Genomic DNA, 25,472 nt, shown 5'->3' with positions numbered 1-25,472 from the left:
GGTGAGGGAGGGAGGAAGGGGAGGGGGTGTTCCATGCGGTCCCCTGATAAATATAGCTGCTGTGTCCCGTACTGTCTAACCCCCCCCTCCTCCAACCTCTCTCTCTCTCTCTCTCTCTCTCTCTCTCTCTCTCTCTCTCTAATCTGAATCCTTATCTCCTGGATCGCCTGGGGAATTAGACTATAAATCCCATCTTTTTTCACCTGAAGATTAACGACCTTTACCTAACCTAACCTAACCTAACCTAACCTAACCTAACCTAACACTAACTTTGTGATTTGGGTCTATGTACGGTGGGGCCCATTAGGACTCTGGTCCATTGTGACTTAGGGCGCATTTAAACAGTCACTGTCTCGTTCTCGATGACCCCTGGCCTCGCTCGCCTCCTTGGTCTCGTCCCGTTCTCGTATATTTTTAATGAGTGAGAAGCTTCGCAGTTCCAATGTCCTCGCGACCTCGATGCTCGCCTGACATTCGTAAGTAACTCCACCAAGTATGTTGAAGGCGGTGAGAGATGCCAAGTCCCCCTTACCCAGACCCCCACCCTCCACACACACACACACACACACACACACACACACACACACACACACACACACACACACACACACACACACATTGGGTTTCACCCACACCTTTGAGTGTATATCAGTATAAATGTACATACCCAGACAATAAGTTATATCTCTCTCTCTCTCTCTCTCTCTCTCTCTCTCTCTCTCTCTCTCTCTCTCTCTCTCTCTCTCTCTCTCTCTCTCTCTCTCTCTCTCTCTCAGGATTGGGGTAACAGAACTAACGTAGTCAATTACACTCTAGCATAACCTAATCTTTAAATTAATCTGACGTAATCGAAGTTAACGTAACCTCACCTCTGTCACCTATAATCTAACATGACCTTGACGAGTTCGGATGCAGCATTGGTGATATTTGAAGCAATCAGATAACCTAACCTAACTTAACCTAACCTAACGAAATCACTACTAACAAGCCGTGACCTGACTTAACCTAAGGTCAAGTATAACTCAACGTGACCTACCGTGACCTATAACAACGGGAGCACCACACAACAGGAGCGGTATAGTAACTCCTATAACAGCAGTAGTGATAAGAAGTTGTTATCGGGTCGAGGGGTTTTAGATAACAGAGCTGTTGAGTGTTGTTGTATCTCTACCACCACTACCACCTACTCTCACTACCAACAGCATCGCGAATCCGTCTATCAACACCATCCATTATCCTGTCTACCCCTACCACCACTACTACCACCATCACCAACATCACCACCACTACCAACACCACCATCATCTCCTCTACCGCTATCACTACCAACACCACCATCACCAACATCACCATCACCACCAACACCACCACCATCATCTCCCCTACCACCACTACTACCAACACCACCACTACCACTATCACCAACATCACCACCACTACCAACACCACCACCATCATCTCCTCTACCACTATCACTACCAACACCACCATCATCTCCTCTACCACTATCACTACCAACACCACCATCACCAACATCACCGTCACTACCAGCACCACCATCACCAAACCACCACCACCATCACCAACATCACGCCACCACCACCAACACCACCACCATCATCTCCTCTGCACTATCACTACCAACACCACCATCACCAACATCACCACCACTACCATTCCACCACCATCCTTCTCTACCACTATCACTACCATCACCAACATCACCACCACACACCAGCACCACCACCATCATCTCTCTGCCACTATATCACTACCAACGCATCATAACATCACCATCACTACCAGCACCACCATCACCAAAACCACCACCACCATCACCAACATCACCACCACTGCCAGCACCACCACCATCATCTCCTCTGCGCATCACTACCAGCACCACCGTCACCAACATCACCATCTTTTCTGCTTTACACATCATCTCTGCTCTACCACTATCTTCCACCAACACCACCACCACCACTATCACCAACATCACCACCACTGCCAGCACCACCACCATCATCTCCTCTGCTATCACCAACACCACCATCACCAACATCACCATCACTACCAACACCACCATCTACCAAAACCACCACCATCACCAACATCACCACCACTACCAGCACCACCATCATCTCCTCTACTATCACTACCAGCACCACCATCACCACCATTCCCACCACCTACCAACACCACCACCATCATCTCCTCTACCACTATCACTGCCAACATCACCACCAGTCAGGTTCCTCATTCACTACACCCGCTGACAGAGAGAGAGAGAGAGAGAGAGAGAGAGAGAGAGAGAGAGAGAGAGAGAGAGCTCCCCCCCCCAGATGTATATGTATTGTAAACATCACAACAAATCGAGGTTCAGGTGCAACTTGCAGTAGGTCCAATTATTTTCATGATGCTAAAGTATAAAAAAAATTCTTTCTCAACCCGAAAAAGTTGTAATGAGAATACAGTATTATTATTTTTCGTAACCATCTTGAATGACCTAACCTAACCTAACCTTACCTAACCTAACCTAACCTAACCTAACCTAACCTAACCTAACCTAACCTGTACCAAACCAAGCCTCACTATAATAACCTCACGAGGAAGTTATATGATTCAGTGGGTGATGGTATCAGTTTGTGGCAAAAAGTTCCCCGATAAGTTTAAATTTCTTGATAAAGGTTTATGTTGTAAGGCGCATGATATGAAAGCAATAATAATGACACTTTAGTATGATAATGTTAAGTTATTATAAGCCGGAGTTATAATTATATATATATATATATATATATATATATATATATATATATATATATATATATATATATATATTATATATATATATATATATATATATATATATATATATATATATATATATATATATATAGTCATATATATATATATATATATAATATATATATATAAACTGTATATATATATATATATATATATATATATATATATATATATATATATATATATATATATATATATATATATATATATTAGGGTGGTCCAAAACTATATGGTAAAAAATATAAGTAGTAATATATTGCCTCCACAAGCCTTAAAATTGTCCATTTGGTTCATAGATAAGGTCTGTAAAATTTTATCCATATTCATTAACATTTAGAGGTCAATCCATTTTGCATATTATACTTGTAGTGTAGGACTGAATTTTCTTGTCCGCATGATACAGTCTTAATATACACAACACATTATATTGGGTATATTTCAATGTATATAGCCTAGTTGCCTATTTGGAAAGGGCAAAGAGTCAAGTATTGAGTCATAGGGACTGACAATGACAGGTTGAAACAGGAAACACAGACAAGGGTTACCATTAATCAGATGAAGTTACTTATTTCATTTATATCTCATCAGTTCTACAATTATTTCATTATCAATCTAAATAGTATATTTTGCTGAATAAAGACAATGTGTTTATAATGTGTTTATCTAGCCCCGAAAAATCCTTATTACGTACTAAATGGAAAAAAGAGGACATTGGATTGACCTCTAAATATGCTTTAAATGATCCAATTTTTTTCTGGGATGCATTTTGTACCAAATGGACAAAAATAAACCTTGTGGAGAAAACGTATACAAATATGTGATATTTTGGACCACCCTAATATATATATATATATATATATATATATATATATATATATATATATATATATATATATATATATATATATATATATATATATTATATATATATTTATTTATTTATTTATTTATTTATTTATTTATTTTTTTACTCCGTCGCTCATCAGAGGCAAGAGGTGGAGGGATTTTGAAGTTAGTAACCGTCTGTGCGTCCGTCCGTGTATTTTGTAAACGCGATGACATGAACAAATGCAAAAGGATTTCAATACAGTAAGATCTCTATTTAACAGACTGTGTGGGAGACTGTAGTCCGTTATATCGAGATTCATTAAATGTGAAACACCCATATAACGGACAATAACTGTGTTAAATAAAGGTTTTACTGTTAATCTTCGTATACAGTACAATCTCAATTTAATGAACATCAATCTAACTGGTATAGAGTCCGTTATATGGAGGTTTAACATCTAATGAATCTCGATATCTAATATACTATAGGACTAGCCGTGTGTCTGTCAGTCTGTTCTGGGCAGCCGAAACGGCACAATCGTTTTTCATCAAACTTGGTGGAAAAATCGCAAAAAATTCGTAGAGTGGAACAAACCTGGTCCCATGTTGATGTTTTTTTTAGGAAGGCATTAATTAACCATTTTATTTACGATGGAAAACGATGCAAGTCTACGGACTTGGCGCACCCTCACAAGTCTACTGCCTTGGCGCACCCTCATTCGCGCTAGCCAAGCACGAGCGTTCAAACTTTCACCGGGCTCGAAGGGCCCGCGATCACTTGTAATGAACTATACTCCCATATAGTACGTTAAATTGAGTTCTTACTATACTGTTTATATAAATGTCTAATAAAGAGTTTTGTTATGATGATATATCGTGATTGGCTGCTGAGTCGAAACTGTAAGTATTTCCTGTCGAGAATAAAAAAAATATATATTTCAAGGGGGTTAAACAGCCAATGATATGCTTTGCTATCTAGTAAATCCATTATAATTGGTGGATCAGTTGTTGTTTATCTGCATTCTGGGTGAGAGGACGGCCTCGTCATTTTAGTCACTGGAGCAAGGTGATGGGTAATGTTAATGTCACTTGCTGTCTGTCTTTATGTGTCTTGGCCAACATTACTCTTCCCTTTAACTACGTATTTGTGTGTCAGACGCTTCCCCACTGTAGTGTTTATACTCTTATGTTTATTTTGGATCAGCTGAAGCGTTCATATCTTAGCCTATTTTAAATTATGATTAAAACATTAACGCTAACTTAACCAAACCTTACCTAACCTATCTTGACCCAACCTAACCACGAGGTACAGTATAATCGTGTGTGTGTGTGTGTGTGTGTGTAGCGGGGATGTGGCCACCTGTAACGCCATAGTAATATTTTGTTCTATACTGTTTACATGTTTTTTTTTTGTGCTTTAGTGACAATAGGAAGACGATGTTTTCTTCAGTTGTTGTTATTGTTGTTGTTAGAGAGAGAGAGAGAGAGAGAGAGAGAGAGAGAGAGAGAGAGAGGAAGGTAGAAGCAACACGCTAGATATAGATGTTTGTGCGCTGGTGGTGTTCTGAGCGTGGAGGAATCAGGAAGTGGCACTCTGGTTTATGGTGTGGCCAAACACACACACACACACACACACACACACACACACACACACACACACACACACACAAAATGGAGAAAGACGTAGAAACAGAGAGACAGAACGAGAAAGATATATGAATAGAGAGAGAGAGAGAGGGGGCAACATAAAGCGGCATTAGGGCCTTAGTGTCTCGTGGTCTCATGTCTCTTGGCTTAATGTCTCGTGGCATTATCTTGTGGCCTCATGTCTCGTAGCATCGTGTCTCATGGTCTTTGGCCTCATGGTCTCGTGGCGTCTTCCAGATTTATCACCCACACTCTTTGTTGCCTTCATAAACGGCCCAGTCACCTGAAATGAGAGAGGGCGAGGGAAGGGAGGAGGGAGGAGGGGAGGGGGGAGGAAGGGGGAGGTGAGGGAAGGAGGGGAGGTGAGGGAGGGGAGGGAGGTGGGGGAGGTGAGGGAGGAGAGGTGAGGGAAGAGATGAGGGAGAGGTGGGGGGGGGAGGGAGGGAGGTGAGGGAAAGAGATGAGGGAAGGGGAGAAGATGAGGGAGAGTAAAGATGAGGGAGAGCAGGTGTCCAGAAAGGTAAAATTACCCCCGCATCATGGTACCAACACTCCTCTTTGTCTGTTTGTTCCTCTGTGTTGGTGTGTGTGTGTGGGAGGGTAGGGGTTAATTTGGTATGTATGTGTGGGGGGGTTAGTGGGTATGTGGGTGTGGAAATGTGTGATGGAGACGGAGGGTAAAGTGTGGGTGTGTGGAGGGGTGTGGAGGTGTGTGGAAGGGTGTGGAGGTGTATGGAAGGGTGTGGAGGTGTGTGGAAGGGTGTGGAGGTGTGTGAAGGGGTGGAGGTGTGTGTGTGGAGGTGTGTGGAGGGTGTGTGGAAGGGTGTGGAGGGAGGTAGTGTGCTGGAAGAGGTTGTCACTGGGTTAAAAATAAGTAGCTGAGCATCCCGTAACCTGATACCTTCCCCATACACACACACACACACACTCACACACACACACACACACACACTCACACACTCACACACACACTCACACACACACTCACACACACGCACACACAATATTTCAGCCTGACCCTGTGTTATCTCCGCTACACCTACACGTTCTCTTGCCTTGCCTTCTTTTTCCTTTACCCCGCGCCCCTCCCACTCCCCCCCCTCCCCCCCCAACCTGTAAGGGAGGTGGAGGTAGTGTTGACGTGTAGGGAACATATTATACACACGTGTCAACCCAGGAGAGTCATGTAGACGGTGTAGGTATGGTCTATGGTACACACGTGTCACCTATATTAGTCTTATTGAGGGTGTTGGTGAGAAACTGTTTGTGGGGTACACTGTATGTTTGGTCACACACACATGTACCATCACTTCCTTTCTCTCTACACACACACACACACACACAAACACACACGCACGCGCACTCATATATACTGTACACGCACATACTACCACTTCCCCCCCCTCTCTCTCTCTCTCTACACACACACACTTCGTTTTATGGTTCTACACTGTTGTTGAAGTATAATGTGTTTGTTTCAGTATAATTCAGGTGTATCAACTCCTATAGTATTTATGTGTGATATAACTAAGACTGGGAGGCAACACTAGTGACGTGTCCAGCTGTGCCTGTATCTTATACCTCCTCCTCCAGCTTGCATCTTGTCTCCTCCTTCTTCCTCCTCCTTCTCCTCTTCTTCTTCTTCCTCCTCCACCTCCTCCTCCTCTTCTCTGTTTCTTCCTCCTCCTTGTCCAGCTTGTATTTTGTCTCCTCCTCCTCCTCCTTTCTCCTCTTCCTCTTCTTATTCCTCCTCCTCTTCTTCCTCTCCTCCACCACCTCCTTCTTCGCTTCTTCATCCACCTATTTTACACCATTTTCATCCTTGTATTTAAGTCGTCCCTGTGAGCTGATTTAAATAGTCGTTCGTCCGTTCTCTCCCTGCCACATCTGTACTTCCCTCCCTCCGACTCACCCCTCACCTCCCCTTCATACAGTCCTTCGAGCGTGTCTGGAGGAGAGGGGAAGGAGAATTGAGGGGAGAGTGAGGGGTGTCTCGGGGTGGAGGGGGGGGGAGTGAAGAATGAGGGGGTAAAGAGGGGGAGGAGAGAGGGAGTAATCACAGCCACACGTGTTATTAAGATGTAATTTTTTGTGGATGTTCATTTCATATATCGTTCATAGTAATGTTTATCTCTCTCTCTCTCTCTCTCTCTCTCTCTCTCTCTCTCTCATCTTACTTAAATACAGACTGAGTTTGTATTTACGTACTTACGAATTTATTTACTTCAATATTTACACTTATATTCAGTGGGTGACTCCTTCCCTGGAAGTGTTGTTCAGCTGCTGGTCGTAACTCAGTGTTTTTGGTTCAGTAATACACCACAAATGTTGGCTCTTTACCAGGAAGTTAGCGACCTGAGTCTCCCTGAAGATGATTTTGGCTCAGGTAAGGTCATCTTGGCTGAGCTAAGGTGATCTTGGCTGATCTCTGGTGATCTTGAATGAGCTCAGGTGCTTTTGGGCAAGCTCAGGTTATCTTGTCTGATCTCAGGTGATCTTGGCAGAGCTCAGGTGATCTTGGCTGGGCTCAGGTGATCTTGTCTGAGCTCAAGTGATTTTGGCCGAGCTCAGATGATCTTGGCTGAGCTCAGGTGATCTCGGCCGAGTTCAGGTGATTATCGCTAAGGTAGAGTGATCTAGGCTGAACTAAGGTGATCTTGGCTGAGCTGTTGTGATCTTGAGTGAGCTGAGGCAGCTTGGCGCGTGACACTAATGGTTGACGGAAGCGGGTGGCTTGCAGAGCCCCCACCTCCGAGATGGGAGAGGGGATGGGGGGTGCTGCAAGGGGGGGGGGCGATGAGGCTAAGTGGGGAGAAGCTATAATATACTGACCTAACCTTAAAGAATGTAGTTTACGCCTATAATAAGATCGAGCAGATCCCCTCTCTCAAGTATCTAGGCGACCATACAGTATATATAATTTTGTAGCTCTTTATATACTAATTAGACAATGGCATCCCTCAGGGTAGCGTTAAGGGGGGGTCTTGATGCTAAATATGAACATTCTAAGACCTGCCCTGAGTCTTTATTTAACTCGTGGAAAAACACAAAAAGACATATGTTGTTGATCTGACCTTCATATTACAACCTAACCTAACCTAACCTGACCTGACCTAACCTAACCTAACCTAACCTAACCTAACCTAACCTATGTACATCATGGCCCTCACGGATCATCCTTAAGAACACGCACTGAAAGACAAAAGACAGACTGAGACAACTTCTGTATACAATTCCCGCGGAGGATAATAACACACACTTACTCACCGTATAGTTTAGACTGTAGGGAAGAGGTAATCAAAGTGCATTGTTTATGTATACAAGTTGCTTCTGTTGTCCACCACTTAAACCTTTAGTAACGATGATTTAACCCTTTGATGATGATGATTTAACCCTTTGATGATGAGGATTTAACCCTTTGATGACGATGATTTAACCCTTTGATGATGAGGATTTAACCCTTTGATGATGAGGATTTAACCCTTTGATGACGATGATTTAACCCTTTGATGATGAGGATTTAACCCTTTGATGATTTAACCCTTTGAAGACGGTGGTTTAACCCTTTGATGAGGATTTAACACTTTGATGTCGATGGTTTAACCATTTGATGACGATGATTTAACCCTTTGATGATGAGGATTTAACCCTTTAGTAACGATGATTTAACCCTTTGATGATGAGGATTTAACCCTTTGATGATGAGGATTTAACCCTTTGATGACCAAGATTTAACCCTTTGATGATGAGGATTTAACCCTTTGATGATGAGGATTTAACCCTTTGATGATGAGGATTTAACCCTTTGATGACGATGATTTAACCCTTTGATGACGAGGATTTAACCCTCTGATGACGAGGATTTAACCCTTTGATGACGATGATTTAACCCTTTGATGATGAGGATTTAACCCTTTGATGACGATGATTTAACCCTTGATGACGATGATTTAACCTTGATGACGATGATTTAACCCTTTGATGACGATGATTTAACCCTTTGATGACGATGATTTAACCCTTTGATGACGATGACGAATCCCTTTGATGACGATGATTTAACCCTTTGATGACGATGGATTTAACCTTTTGATGACCAAGTGATTTAACCCTTGACGACGATGATTTAACCCTTGATGACGATGATTTAACCTTTGATGACGATGATTTAACCCTTGTAACGATGACGAACTCTTTGATGATGAGGATTTAACCTTGATGAGGACTTAACCTTTGATGACGATGACGAACCTTGATGAGGACTTAACTCCTTGATGACGATGATTTAACCTTTAGTAACGATGATTTAACCCTTTGATGATGAGGATTTAACCCTTTGATGAGGACTTAACCTTTAAGGACGATAATTTAACCCTTTGATGATGATGATCTAACCCTTTGATGACGATGATCTAACCCTTTGATGACGATGACTTATCCCTTTGATGACGATGATTTAACCCTCTGACGACGATGATTTAACCCTTTGATGACGATGATTTAACCCATTGATGACGATGATTTAACCCTCTGACGACGATGATTTAACCCATTGATGACGATGATTTAACCCTTTGATGACGATGATTTAACCCTTTGATGACGATGATTTAACCCTTTGATGACGATGATTTAACCCTTTGATGACGATGATTTAACCCTTTGATGACGATGATTTAACCCTTTGAAGACGATGATTTAACCCTTTGAAGACGATGATTTAACCCTTTGATGACGATGATTTAACCCTTTGATGACGATGATTTAACCCTTTGAAGACGATGATTTAACCCTTTGAGGAAGATGATTTAACCCTTTGATGACGATGATTTAACCCTTTGATGATGATGATTTAACCCTTTGAGGACGATGATTTAACCCTTTGAGGACGATGATTTAACCCTTTGATGACGATGATTTAACCCTTTGATGATGATGATTTAACCCTTTGAGGACGATGATTTAACCCTTTGATGACGATGATTTAACCCTTTGACGACGATGATTTAACCCTTTGAGGACGATGATTTAACCCTTTGATGACGATGATTTAACCCTTTGATGACGATGATTTAACCCTTTGATGACGATGATTTAACCCTTTGATGACGATGATTTAACCCTTTGATGACGATGATCTAACCCTTTGATGACGATGATTTAACCTTCAGGTCTTGAAGGGTTCAAGAATGTCCATAAGGCAGTGAGTCGTGTTGTGTTTTGCTTCACATTACTGATATGATTCATGACAAGTGTTATAAAGTGTTGAGTCTTCAGGTTGTGTGAGGGGGAAGGAGGGGGAGAGTAGGGGATGAGGAGGAAGGGGAAATTTGGGAACGGGAGAGGAGAGGGAAATGTATGTGGGCGATTGTGAGGGAAGGGTAGGAGGAGAGAGTGGGGAGGGGGAGGGGGCACAATAACCTGTAGCTCGGCAGGGGGGTGAAGGGGAGGAGTAAACACCCCTTGGATATCAAGTGAACAACCACGACTCCTATTACGTTCCCCCATCACCCCCCACGACCTCCTCCCCCTCCTCCCCCACCCAAAACACCTCACGTCACCCATGCATTCTACCTATACCCAAAAGGAGAGGGGTGGACTGATAAGACAACGATTGGCTAACAGTAAAATTGAGTTTATTATTGTTGTCGTAGTTGTTGTTGATATGATAATAGTTATGGTAATCACCTGAAGAATCTCCACCCTAGTTTATTTCACTGTAAGATTAACCACCCTACTATTTGAGGGATGATAGTTAGGTTATTATTATTATTATTATTATTATTATTATTATTATTATTATTATTATCGTTGTTATTGTTATATTTTTGTGTTGTCGTGGTTGAGGACCTCACCCGCTCCTCCCCTAAGTGGCATGTCCTCCAGGGGTGGCGTCTGGGGGATATGGCGGCACGTGGGCAGATCAGCTGTTGAGAAGGGGATGTAGTCGTCTAAGGGGTGAGAGATAGTGAGACACATGAGAAATGGCTGGTTGGTCAAATACACCCTTGACTTAATGAGCCATAGTTCTAATTGGTTCCAGTCCTAACTTAGATAGGCCCCATTCATAATAGGCCCCAATCCCCATGGAGTTTAATACTAATGGACCCTAGTGCTAATGGCCCCAGTTCTAATGGACCTAGTTCTAATGGTCCCAGTTCTAATGGATCCTAGTTCTAATGGTCCCCAGTTCTAATGCATCCTAGTTCTAATGGTCCCCAGTTCTAATGGACCCCAGTTCTAATGGATCCTAGTTCATGTCCCTAGTTCTAATGGACCCAGTTCTAATGGTCCCAGTTCTTGGATCGTTCTTGGCCAGTTCTAATGGATCCCAGTTCTAATGGTCCCAGTTCTAATGGATCCCAGTTCTAATGGTCCCGTCTAATGGACCAGTTGGACCCAGTCTATGGACCCAGTTCTAATGGACCCCAGTTCTAATGGATCCCAGTCTAATGGTCCAGTTCTGCTCTTGGTCCCAGTTCAATGGACCCAGTTCTGGATCCTAGTTCTAATGGACCCCAGTTCTAATGGACCCCAGTTCTAATGGACCCCAGTTATAATGGAACCCAGTTCTAATGGACCCCAGTTCTAATGGACCCCAGTTCTAATGGACCCCAGTTCTAATGGACCCCAGTTATAATGGACCCCAGTTCTAATGGACCCTGTAATGGACCCCAGTTCTAGTGGACCCCAGTTCTAATGGACCCCAGTTCTAATGGACCCCAGTTCTAATGGTTGTTGAATATAATGATAATGTGAGGTTATAAGCCATAGTAGAGTAGAGTGGGGAAGTGACGGGGAGAGATAAGAGACGGGGAGAGATATAAGAGACGGGAGAGAGATAAGAGACGGGGAGAGAATAAGAGACGGGGAGAGAGATGAGACGGGGAGAGAGATAAGAGACGGGGAGAGATGAGAGACGGAGAGAGATAAGAGACGGGGAGAGATATAAGAGACGGGGAGAGAGATAAGAGACAGGGAGAGATATAACAGACGGGAGAGATAAGAGACGGGAGAGATATAAGAGACGGGGAGAGATATAGACGGGGAGAGATATAAGAGACGGGAGAGATATAAAGACACGGGAGAGATAAGACGGGGAGAGAGATAAGAGACGGGGAGAGAGATAAGAGACGGGAGAGATAAGAGACGGGGAGAGATAAGAGACGGGGAGAGATAAGAGACGGGAGAGAGATAAGAGAGAGAGGAGAGAGAGATGAGAGACAGGGGAGAGGAGATAAGACGGGGGAGAGATGAGACAGGGAGAGATATGAGACAGGGAGATGAGAGACGGGGAGAGAGATGAGACAGGGAGAGATAAGAGACGGGGAGATAGGGCGGAGAGAGAGATGAGACAGGGAGGAGGAATGAGAGACAGGAGAGATAAGGAGATGGGGAGGAGATGAGGACAGGGAGAGAGAAGAGACAGGGAGAGATGAAAGGACAGGGGAGAGAGATAAGAGACGGGGAGAGAGGAAGAGACAGGAGAGGATAAGAGATGGGGAGAGATAAGAGACAGGAGAGAGATAAGAGACGAGGGAGGAGAATGAGACGGGGAGAGATATAGAGACAGGAGATAAGGGAGAGGAGAGATAAGGGGGAAGGGAGATATAAGAGACAGGGGAGGGAGATGAAAGGACAGGGGTGAGGGATGAGGGACGGGGTGGGGAGTGAGGGACAGGGGTGGGGATGGGGGAGAGGTGAGGGGATGGGGACAGGGGTGGGGATGGGGAGACAGGGGTGAGGGGATGAGGACAGGGGGTGAGGAGGAGGGATAAAGAGACGGGGTGGGAGGATGAGAGACAGGGTTGAGAGGATGAGAACAGGGGGTGGGGGATGAGAGACGGGGTGGGGGGATGGGGGAGTTGGGGATGAGAGACAGGGGGTTGGGGGATGAGGACAGGGGTGGGGGATGGGGGACGGGGTGGGGGGGGAGGACAGGGGTTGGGGAGGGATGGGGGACAGGGGTTGGGGGGATGAGGGGATGGGAGGGGACGGGGTTGGGGGATGAGGAGACAGGGGAGTGGGGATGAGAGACAGGGGTGAGGATAAAGAGACAGGGGTGGGGGATGGAGAGGGTGGGGGATGAGAGACAGGGGTGGGGGATGGGGACAGGGGTGGGGGATGGGGACAGGGGTGGGAGGAGGATAAGGGGACAGGGGTGGGGATGGGGAGGAGGGGGTGGGGATGAGACAGGGGTGAGGGGGGATGGGGAGACGGGGTGAGGGGATGAGGACAGGGGTGGGGGGGATGGGAGACGGGGATGGGGATGGGGGACAGGGGTGGGGATGAGGGACAGGGGTGGGGGATGGGGGACAGGGGTGGGGATGAGGGGACAGGGGTTGGGGATGAGGACAGGGGTGGGGGATGAGAGAGGGGGTGGGGAGGGGATGGGGAGGATGGGGGAGTTGGGGAGATGAGATGAGGACAGGGTGGGGGTGGGGGGGGGGGGGATGGGACAGGGGTGGGGAGGATGAGAGACAGGGGTGGGAGGAGGATGAGGGACGGGTTGGGGATGAGGACGGGGTGGGGATGGGGACAGGGGTGAGGAGGGACAGGGGTGGGGGATGGGGACAGGGGTGGGGGATGAGAGACAGTGGGGGAGGGGGTTAAGGGACAGGGGTGGGGGATGAGACAGGGGTGGGGAGGGTTGGGAGATGGGGTGGGGGAGAGATGGGAGAGATGGGGGTGGGGGTGGGGTGGTGGTGGTGGAATGGGTCTCTCATGTGGGTATCACCAGGTGTTGGGAGATAGTGGTGGGGTCTCGATGTGGGGAGGGGAGGTACATGTGTGAGAGGTGATGGAGTCAGGTTGTCTCCTTTCCTCCCCACTCCTACCCCATCCCTTCTGTGCTGGGGGGGAGACTGGGGAGGGTAGAAGGGATAAAAATGGGGAGGTGTTTCTTAGGGGTGTAATGAAACTCTCCCATTTATGATCTGGAATAGGGAAGGTGAGGGGGTGAGGGAAGAGGGGGGGATGAGTAAGGTGAGGGAAAGTGTCACGTGTGTTGTGTTATCAGTGTTATCGTCGTGATAACAAAGTCTCAGACAACAGGACTATAAGCTGTTCAACACGACTGTTATCACGAGGGCGGGCGCTTGTGTCTCTGTCCTGCATGTGTGTGTGTGTGTGTGTGTGTGTGTGTGTGTGTGTGTGTGTGTGTGTGTGTGTGTGTGTGTGTGTGTGTGTGATAAATAATAATAATAATTAATAATTAACGGTTTATTGAAAAAGTCGGCAGCCCGAAGGCTGAAAATATACATAAGACAAAAATGACTTATTACATACAAAGACATGGGGTGAGTGGGTCATTTAACAAAAGCTTTCATTATTAAAATAAGAAGGAACAATGATTGAACATACAAATTATTATAGTTTACAGTCGATGGCCTGGACGTGGGCTGGTCATGGAGACACCAGATGGTGTGATGTTCTCGTGGTGTGGTAACTTGTCCTCGGGTGTTGATATGAGGGACTCCATGGAACAGGTGGTGAGGTGTTCACGTGGTGTGGTAACTCGTCCTCGGGTGTTGATGGGGACCTCACGTGGTGATGGAGACATCGGGTGGTGTGATTTTCACGTGGTGTAGTAACTCGTCCTCGGGTGTTGATATGAGGGACCTCACGTGGTCATGGAGACATCGGGTGGTGTGGTAACTCGTCTTCGGGTGATGATATGAAGGACCTCACGTAGTCATGGGGACACCGGGTGGTGTGGGGTGGTGTCTTAGAACCTCGCCCTGCTGGGTAGTGTTGTGTTATCCCGTAGTCAGGTGCATAGCCATGGCCTCCGTTATTCCCAGTGTGGACGGATTAGCACCTCCTTGTCAGAAGATGGTTGAATTGAATTGAATTGAAACAGTTTATTTAGCCAGAAAACACATAAGAGAGTGACAATACAAAATAGTTAACATGGCTGGAGCTTAAAGGAGAACCTGAGCTTCTTTTAGGGGTACTGATATATACTATACATTTATTCTGGGCAAGGCTATGTAAAAACATAATACTGTCTGAATAGTACAATAGCATGGTGGTAATAAGAAATATCTCATAATGTTACCACGGTTAATAACAGCATGGTATAATTTTTATTTATTTATTATTTTTTTAGTTTATTTTATTTTTATTTATATACGGTATAAATTGCAGTAAATGGAAAATATAAGTATTGGGGGAGCAGTACAACATAGGGGTTAAAAGGTAACAAGGTTGAAGAAGAGGACAGAGCTGTTAAGATTATTATGTCTATTGGCAATTATGTTTATTGCAAATGTAATTTATTATTTATTTGTTATGATAATTATTAAAACGGTTTTGTTGGTACAATAAAAGCCAGGTACTGTAAATATAGTAAGCGCAAGAAATATTAATACTCCGACAATAGATATTTTTTAAGAGATGATTTAAAGGAAGGGAGCGTAGTCTTTGCTCTGATGGGTGAGGGTAAGTTGTTCCACATCTTCACACAGTGATACTTTATGGAGGTCTGGGACTGAGAGGAGCGCATGGGGGGTGGTCTTAGTAGCTCTGGGTGCCTTAAGTTGTATCTCCGATTATCCCGGAACTGAAATAATTATTGTCAAGCAAGTTATTGATAGATTTGTAAACAAAGAGGGCACAGCAGTAGGTGTTAATATCTTCGAATTTTAACATTTTCAATATAGCAAATTTTTCGTTTGTGTGATATGTTTTTTTCAAGTAGGTCGTTGTCCGTGCAACTCTCTTTTGTGCAGTAACCAGAGATTGTGTTTTTGAAGAGCCAGAGGCCCCCCATAGTGTGTGACAGTGTATCAGGTGTTGGTAAACAAGATCATGATAGATTTGTTTCATTGCTGTGAGAGTGAGTGACTGTCGAGTGTGATACATGATACCGCACTGTTTATTGACTTTTCTGTGAATGGTTTGTATGTGGTTTCTCCAGTTAAGTTTCTCATCAACAATAACTCCGAGGAATTTAGTATTTTGTTCGCGTTTGAGGACTGCATTACCAAGGTACAGGGGGTCCAAGTCTGGGGGTAAGATTTTCCTTCTGTGAAAGATCGTGTAATAGGTTTTCTCAAGGTTTAAGGTCAGTTTATTACGTATTACCCAGGTCCTGACTTTCGTCAATTCAGTGTTCATAGTTCTCATCAAGGAATGGAGGTCTGAGTTGCTGGCATAGAGATTACTATCGTCTGCAAATAAGTTGTATTTTATGAGTGTGCTGGCGTGGACTATGTCGTTTATGTACAACAAAAACAGTACTGGACAGAGAATGGAACCTTGGGGGACGCCATACAAGATTGGCGAGGAGTCAGATTGGCCCCTAACGCCGTAATATTCAAGCTTTGAAAGGAGGATGGTATGGTCGACAGTATCGAAGGCTTTAGAGAGGTCCAAGAATATACCGACTGTGAACTAACTGTCATCAGAGGAAATTAAGATGTCAATAGTAAAGGATAGCAGAGCACTCTCAGTCGACCTTCTAGCTCTAAATCCAAACTGGGAGTCTGTAAGGATGTTATTGGCATTGCAGAAGGAATTTAGTCTATTACATGCTAGCTTTTCCAGTATCTAACTCAAGGCTGGGAGGACTGATATGGGGCGGTTGAAGAGACCTTTGTCCCCAGATTTTTTATATGCTGGATGAACTTTAGCATTTTCAGTTTATCCGGAAAGCCACCACTAGTGAAGGAGGAGTTACAAATGTGTAGGAGAACAGGTAGTAATAAGTGGGCTACTTTCTTAATGATGCTCACTAGTATATTGTCTTCGCCTGCTGCTGCATCTTTGGATATTTTTATGATGGCCAGTAATTCTTCTGCTGTGACGGGGGATAAGAACAGCTCATTTTACTGTCTGTTTTGCAGGTAGGCTCTAAATTCCTCATGGTGATCAAGGATGCTCTCTGCAAGATTTTTGCCAACATTAATAAAATATTCATTGAAGTGGTTGGCAATGGGGGAGGGTTCCGTTACAACTGAATTATTTATCATAAAAGCTGAGTGGGGGGCCGAAGGCTGAGTGTTCCTGTTCTGAATAGAATTTATGACACTCCAGGTTTTCTTACTGTCGCCTGATGCTGACTGGTGGTTAGTTCCCAGGGGTGCTTATCTCACTGGTGGGTCGCGGCTTTCACTGGTACCGTCTAGTGCTGAATTCACTGGCATAAACACTGTTCATCACTGTTCAATACTGATCCCACTTCATTCCGAAACGAAATTGTCACTTTGATTATGTTGATATCCCGGTGGTGAGGATGGGTCGGGGAGAGGGACTTGGGGAATGGGCCGACATAGACCAAGGGGGGGGGGCAGCTGAGTTGCGGGAGCAGCATTTGTTAGTATCGTCGTCATCTTCTTCATCATCATCATCATCATCATCATCATCATCATCATCATCATCATCGGTTAATAATTATGTACTAAAGATGCTGCTCTGTTGGTTGGCTGAATAAGATTAAGTTAGTATTGGTTATATCGGGGTTAAATTAGTCTCTTTAAGTTGGTGAGATAAAGTTAGATTAAGTTAGTTGGGAGTCTCTTTAATCTGGGGTCCATTAAATTTTGGGCCCCTCAAATCTGGGGCCCATTAGGTTTAGGGCCCATTAAGTTTTTTGTCTGTTAAGTGTGGGGGGTCATTAGGACTGAGTGCCCATTACATCTGAGGGTCTATTAGGACTGAGTGCCCATTACATCTGAGGGCTTATTAAGACTGAGTGCCCATTAGATGTGAGGGCTTATTAAGACTAAGTACCCATTCGATCTGAGGGCCTATTAGATCTGGGGGCCTATTAGGACTGAGGGCCCATTAGATCTGAGGGCCTATTAGGACTGAGTGCCCATTACATCTGAGGGCCCATTAGGACTGAGGGCCTATTAGATCTGAAGGCCTATTAGGACTGAGGGCCCATTAGATCTGAGGGCCCATTAGATCTGAGGGCCCATTAGATCTGAGGCCCGTTAGATCTGAGGGCCTATTAGGACTGAGGGCCCATTAGATCTGAGGGCCCATTAGATCTGAGGGCCTTGTTGGACTGAGGGCCCATTAGATCTGAGGACCTATTAGGACTGAGTGCCCATTAGATCTGAGGGCCCTATTAGGACTGAGGGCCCATTAGATCTTAGAGCCTATGAGGACTGAGGGCCCATTAGATCTGAGGGCCTATTAGGACTGAGTGCCCATTAGATCCGAGGGCCTATTAGGGGACTGAGGGCCCATTAGATCTGAGGCCTATTAGGACTGAGTGCCCATAGATCTGGAGGGCCTATAGACTGAGAGGGCCCATTAGATCTGGAGGGCCTATTAGGACTGAGTGCCCATTAGATCTGAGGGCCTATAGGGACTGAGTGCCCATTAGATTAGGGGCGTATTTCAACAAGAGGGTTTCGACACGAGGTTTTTGAGCGAGACGCAGCCAGGGTTAGATCAACTCGACCAAGTTAGGTTGTGGTTAACGAGGTGGTCGGCCGGTGCCAACTGTCTTGTGCCATTACATGATGCCAGAACCTCCGGGGGAATTTTGTTGTCCTGTGGCCAAGTCTTCAATATTATATATATTTCTCTATACTTGTATGTATACTTCCTTAAATAAAGTATATGTGCATATCTCTCTCTTTAGTAATCGTAATAATCACATGTATGTATGTATGTATGTATGTATGTATGTATGTATGTATGTATGTACCTCGCTCTCCGTGCCAATATTAGCCTGACAGTGGGTGATATGGTGGCGATGATAATCAGGTGATGTTAGTAAAGGAGGGAGGCGGGTGGGAGGAGGAGGGGGGTGATGTGGGCACGTGTTGTGGGTGGTGGGGGTGGTGAGGAGGAGGGAGGTGGTGGGGGTGGGTGAGAGGGGGGGGGCAGGTGGTGGGGGTGGGTGAGAGGGGGGGCAGGTGGTGGGTGGTGAGGAGGGGCAGGGGGTGGTGGGGGGTGGTGGAGAGGGGGGGGCAGGTGGTGGGGTGGTGGGAGAGGGGGCAGGTGGTGGGTGGTGAGGGGGGGCAGGTGGTGGGGTGGTGAGAGGAGGGGCAGGTGGTGGGGGTGTGGTTGGGGGTGTAAGTCATGATCATATTCTAGTGTGTAGTGGTGGTGCTTTTGGGGTAGTGTAAAGGTGTCCAAGCTGGTAGACGGCCAGGGTGTGTCAAGAGGTGTAGGATGTGTCAATGAGGTGCAGGGTGTGTCAGGGGGTGTAGGGTGTCAAGGGGTGTAGGATGTGTCAGGCGGGCGTAGGATGTGTCAATGAGGCAGGGTGCAGGGGGTGTAGGGGTGTAGGCTGTGTCAAGGGGTGTAGGCTGTGTCAAGGGGTGTAGGATGTGTCAATGAGGTGCAGGTGTGTCAGGGGTGTAGGCTGTGTCAAGGGGGTGTAGGATGTGTCAATGAGGTGCAGGGTGTGTCAGGGGGGTGGCTGTGTCAAGGGGTGTAGGATGTGCCAAGGAGGTGTAGGATGTCAGTGTAGGATGTGCCAAGGAGGTGTAGGATGTGTCAGAGGGGTGTAGGATGTGCCAAGGAGGTGTAGGATGTGCCAAGGAGGTGTAGAGTGTGTCAGGGGTGGGCTGTGTCAAGGGGTGGATGTGTCAATGAGGTGCAGGGTGTGTCAGGGGTGTAGGCTGTCAAGGTGTAGGCTGTGTAAGGGGTGTAGGATGTCAATGAGGTGCAGGGTGTGTCAGGGGTGTAGGCTGTGTAAGGGGTGTAGGATGTGCCAAGGAGGTGTAGGATGTGTCAGGGGTGTAGGATGTGCCAAGGAGGTGTAGGATGTGCAGGGGTGTAGGATGTGTCAATGAGGTGCAGGTGTGTCAGGGGGGTGGCTGTGCCAAGGAGGTGTAGGATGTGTCAGGGGTGTAGGATGTGCCAAGGAGGTGTAGGCTGTGTCGGGGTGTAGGATGTCAATGAGGTGCAGGGTGTGTGTCAGGGGGTGGCTGTGGCCAAGGGTGTAGGATGCCAAGGAGGTGTAGAGGTGTCAAGGGGTGTAGGGTGTGTCAAGGAGGTGTAGAGTGTGTCAAGGGGTGTAGGGTGTGTCAAGGAGGTGTAGGGTGTGTCAAGGAGGTGTAGGATGTGTCAGAGGGTGGTGGATGTGCCAAGAGGTGTAGAGGTGTCAAGGGTGTAGGGTGTGTAAGGAGGTGTAGGGTGTGTCAAGGAGGTGTAGGGTGTGTTAGGAGATGTGGGTTTGTCAGTGAGGTGTAGGTGTGTCGGAGGGAGATGAGTCAAGGGGTGTAGGATGTGCCAAAGAGGTGTAGGGTGTGTCAAGGAGATGTAGGAATCAAGGTGGTGTAGGGTGTGTTAAGGAGGTGTACGGTTTGTCAATGAGGTGTAGGGTGTGTCTGGGATGGGTAAGATGTGTCAAGGGGGTGTAGGGTTTGTCATTGAGGTGTAGGGTGTGTTAGAGGGGTAAGATGTGTCAAGGGGGTGTAGGGTTTGTCAAGGAAGTGTAGGATGTCCAAGGAAGTGTAGGATGTGTCAAGGGGTACAGGTAATGCAGGATGTATGTATGAATGTCACATCCTCACACTTCGAACTAGACAAATATTAATGACAAACTAAGAGATGTGTCAAGGAGGTGTAGGATGTGTCAAGGAGATGTAGGGCGTATCAAGAAGATGTAGGGCGTATCAAGGAGGTGTAGGGTGTGTCAAGGAGAAGCTGATGCCCCACCCTCGCCATGTTGCTGGTGGCCTTGGCAGGGTGACACACACACACACGGAGGTCTTACAGCGTGTGATCTTGACCTTAGTATGGCTGAACTGCACGTACAATGGTAGAGTAGTGATGCACGGGAACTGCACGTACAATGGTAGAGTAGTGATGCACGGGAACTGCACGTACAATGGTAGAGTAGTGATGCACGGACACACAGACGCACCGACATCCAGGGTATTTAAACATTGAACCATCGACGGACACAAAAGAGCGACAGACAACCCGGAAACACACTCTCCCGCCGGCCATGCCAAGCGGTGCATAAAAAAGTTGCCTGTTAAAGTTGGAGATCACCAGAAGCGGTTCGTGGCGGTTCTCACATAGTACAAGTTGTTAAGACTATTTCTGGCGTCTTCTCCCTCCCTTCCCCCGCCCCCCCCTTCCTCCCGCCCCCCTTCCTCCTCCCTCCCCCTCCGTCACCCATTCCCCCTCCCCCTTTCTTCCCCTCCCTTTCTTCCACCCTCATCCTTTTCCTCCCTTTTCTCCCCTTTCCTCCCTCCTCCCCATCCCCTCCCCTCACCCTTTCCTCCCTTCCCACCCCCTTCCCTCCCCTCCCACCTTCCCTCTCTCCCCTCATCCTTTTCCTCCTCCCCTCCTTCCCTCCCTCCCTTCCTCTCCTCCTTTCCCTTCTCCCCTCCTCCTCCCCCCCCGTCACCCCCCTCCCCCCAGCCCAGCGACACCTTCACACCTGTGGACGGCACCAGCTGACTCACCACTTCACCCCGACACTTGTGGCAACTTGAACACTACACACACCTATCCTTAAACTCACTATATGAAAACAACTTTGATTTACTGCCTCATATAAACCTAACTCCACTCATGCTTCTAGACTACATTCCTACAAATATATAATTAACAGGCGTTCCGGTTGCATTACATTATATTATAAAAGGGTTGTGTTGTGGTTGATATTAATTTGGTGTTATGGTGTTCCAGGGATCCCGTTAGCCAGCATGAGGTACCCGACCATCCTTCCTGGCCAGTATGGGTGAGTACTGTGTTGATGACGATAATAATAATAATTCCCATACAAGAAATTAATTATTATTTATTATTATTATTGTTGTTGTTGTTGTCATTATTATTATTATACTGTATGTATTGTATTTTATTTTAATTATTATTATTAGTGTTGTGTTATTATTATTATTATTATTATTATTATTGTTTTGTTGTTTGTTTTATTATATGCCGTAAATTCTTAACACACACACACACACACACACACACACACACAGCTTTAGTTAACGCTTTTATGATAGCTCGTTAGCTTCGAAGCTTTTCAAGTTTATGTTAAATGAAGCTGTGAAGCCTTATGTTTAAGTTGAGATTACGTGTAAAGTTTTTAAATCATTTTTCTTCAACTATCGTCGTATCTCTAAAATGTTGGGATCCTCAGGTGTTTAATATGTTGGATAGTATTTATAAAGCTTCCATGGTTTGAAGCTTCGAGAATTAAGCGACTTATTCACAGAGTATTGTTATTCCTTTATATCTAATACATTAAAGTGGCATTGTATTTACGATTTTTGTAAGCCGTGAGTTTAATTGATAATGAATTAATTGAAACTCCGATGATACGCTAATTTTCTGTATGTTACAAGTCAAGGATTTTATTGACGTGAGTGACAACTTGGAGAGAGAGAGAGAGACTTTTGGTGGTGAGGGGAATATGAGGGTGGGTTAGTTAGGTGTGGCGTCAGTTGATGGTCCTCCTGCGGCGTCCACACCTGCCTTACACACCTGTCTATACCTGCCTTACGCACCTGTCTCTACCTGCATTACACACGTCATTACTGGCCTCTCATATATGCTAGTGTGTGTTGTTGTTGTGTGTGTGACTTTTGAACAGAATTAGAAAACCATCGAATGACACAGAAAAGGTTATAAGAGATGCTTTGATGAGAAGGATTTGATCTGTGAACCAACAGGTGTGCAGGAGGAGGTATACAGCGCCACGAGCCACAGCTGTTATCTCTCGCTCACCTGTTGCTTACCACCTGTGTGGCGCCGTGTAGTCATGAGTGTCCAGTTGGCCATGTGGCCTTGTATGTCCTGTTGGCCATGTACCCAAGTGTCCAGCTGGCCATATGGTCCTGTATGTCTGTGGCCATGTAGTGTCAGCTGGTATGGTCCTATCCTGTTGGCATGTGCTCCCATGTCCAGCTGGCCATATGGTCCTGTATGTCCTGTTGGCCATGTACTCTAAGTGTCCAGCTGGCCATATGGTCCTGTATGTCCTGTTGGCCATGTACTCTAATGTCAGTTGGCCATATGGTCCTGTATATCCTGTTGGCCATGTACTCTAGTGTCCAGCTGGCCATATGGTCCTGTATGCCTGTTGTGCTCTGGTCCAGCTGGCCATATGGTCCTGTTGTCCTGTTGGCCATGTACTCTAGTGTCCAGCTGGCCATATGGTCCTGTATATCCTGTTGCCATGTACCAAGTGTCCAGCTGGCCATATGGTCCTGTATATCCTGTTGGCCATGTGCTCTAGTGTCCAGCTGGCATATGGTCCTGTATATCCTGTTGGCCATGTACCCAAGTGTCCAGCTGGCCATATGGTCCTGTATCCTGTTGGCCATGTGTCTAGTGTCCAGCTGGCCATATGGTCCTGTATATCCTGTTGGCCATGTACTCCAGTGTCCAGCTGGCCATATGGTCCTGTATATCCTGTTGGCCATGTACTCTAGTGTCCAGCTGGCCATATGGTCCTGTATATCCTGTTGGCCATGTGCCCCTGTGTACTCCTGGTTATGTTCTGTCCTGTTATGTGGCCTAGGTCTGTTGGCCATGTAGCCCTGAGTATTTTGTTGGCCATGAAGATAATGTCCTCCTGCCCATGAAGACTCATTGAAGCCTCTCTGGTCCGCCATCTTGTAGACGTTAGCCTCTCTCACGTTCTTAAAATGGCCGACTCATCTAACTACCAGAGCTACCATACCTGTGATATCGGTGGTTCTACAGTAGTAATAGAAGTAGTAGTAGTAGTAGTAGTAGTAGTAGTAGTAGTAACATTGGCTAGGTAGTCGTGAACTTTTGGCCACATACACAGAGGATGTTCCACCCTCAAGAACCAGTGTTGAGTCGTTCGCTGGCTGGTGTTTGGTCCCCTCTGGTGCACCTTACCTAAGACTGCTGCTGCTCACGTGGCTGTTACTGTTGTTGTTGTTGCATGTTACTGCTGTTGTTGCATGTTACTGTTGTTGCATGTTACTGTTGCTGCTGAATGTTACTGTTGCTGCTGCATGTTACTGTTGTTTTTCTGCATGTTACTGTTACTGTTGTTACTGCATGTTGCTGTTCCTTCGTTATTACTGTTACTACCGTTTCTTCATGGTAGTAGTAATTGCGGATAATGGTGGTAGTTGTGGATGGAGTAGGTCGTAATGGTAGACGATGATTGGTGATAATGGTGGTAGGCGAGGGTTGGTGGTTGTGGTGGTAGGCGAGGGTTGGTATGTAGTGGTTGTAGTAGTGGTGGTAGGTCGTGACTAGGATTGGGTCAAGAGGATGATGTGAGTTACACCAACGACGATCTTCAGGCCACCGAGTCATGGTGGCCAGACCTATGTCACGGCTCTCTCTCTCTCTCTGTGCATATTTACTAACAATTTAACTGCCAATGATACTGTGATCGAGGCCTTTATATACGTCCGGTGAGTGAGAGCTAAAGTCCGGCGGTCTTATTTTCAAGTCCATTACCATCGTGTGTGTGTGTGTGTGTGTGTGTGTGTGTGTGTGTGTGTGTGTGTGTGTGTGTGTGTGTGTGTTTAATCGATCTATATAATCCATATTTTTGTCTGTTTGTATAACTTTATGATATATATATATATTTAAAACGATGTTGCTGAATAAGTGGTACTACAACACATATTGCGATTAGGTTAAGTTAGGTTATAAACTAAAGGTTGAATTAGATGATATTGAAATGAAACTAGGTTAGGTTTAATTTGGTTAGAGTTAGATTAAGTTAGGTTCATATAATATAAAGTTAGGTTTGGTTAGATTAGGTTAGTTTATGTATATATTAGGTAAAGTTAATTTAGTTTTAGTATAGATTAAGGTAAGTATAGTTTAGGTTAGGTTAGTTTTGGTGTTGTTAGGTTAGGTTACGTATTGGTTAGGTTAGGTTGATCACATGATGGAAATTAAGGTGGCAGGGAGTAAGGGAGAAGCAGCAGTGTTGGCAATAGTAGTTGTGTGGATGTTGACTGCGTGCCAGGGATCAGTGTGTGTGTGTGTGTGTGTGTGTGTGTGTGTGTGTGTGTGTGTGTGTGTTAGTAGAGTCTCACAACGTCCATCTCATACAGTAGACGACGCTGAATTCCAATGGCCATCGTGAACGCTAAAACACACCGTCAACATTCAATGCAACGGGGGAACACTGGGCTAACATTCACAGCTGTAGATCCACATAACTAACATTCACAGCAGTAGATCCACATAACTAACATTCACAGCAGTAGATCCACATAACTAACATTCATTAAGCAGTAGATCCACATAACTAA

General features: G+C 45.6%; 1 protein-coding gene across 6 annotated transcripts in view; it reads left to right on the top strand.

Annotated features, from left to right (window-relative positions):
- LOC121862902 (RNA-binding protein 24-B-like) overlaps positions 1–25,472 on the top strand; it is a 120,751-nt gene that overhangs the window by 53,894 nt on the left and 41,385 nt on the right. For all 6 annotated transcript variants that reach the window (XM_042361306.1, XM_042361301.1, XM_042361305.1 and 3 more), the window contains exon 3: positions 21,895–21,946. In XM_042361306.1, the coding sequence (XP_042217240.1) occupies positions 21,895–21,946 (52 nt within the window). The remainder of the gene's footprint in view (positions 1–21,894; positions 21,947–25,472) is intronic.

Source organism: Homarus americanus, unplaced genomic scaffold (assembly GCF_018991925.1).
Source record: "Homarus americanus isolate GMGI-L3 unplaced genomic scaffold, GMGI_Hamer_2.0 scaffold24922, whole genome shotgun sequence".
In the NCBI taxonomy this organism is placed as follows: Eukaryota; Metazoa; Arthropoda; class Malacostraca; order Decapoda; family Nephropidae; genus Homarus; species Homarus americanus.
Note: the sequence above shows the minus strand (reverse complement) of the source record. Positions and strands in the feature narration are given on the sequence as shown.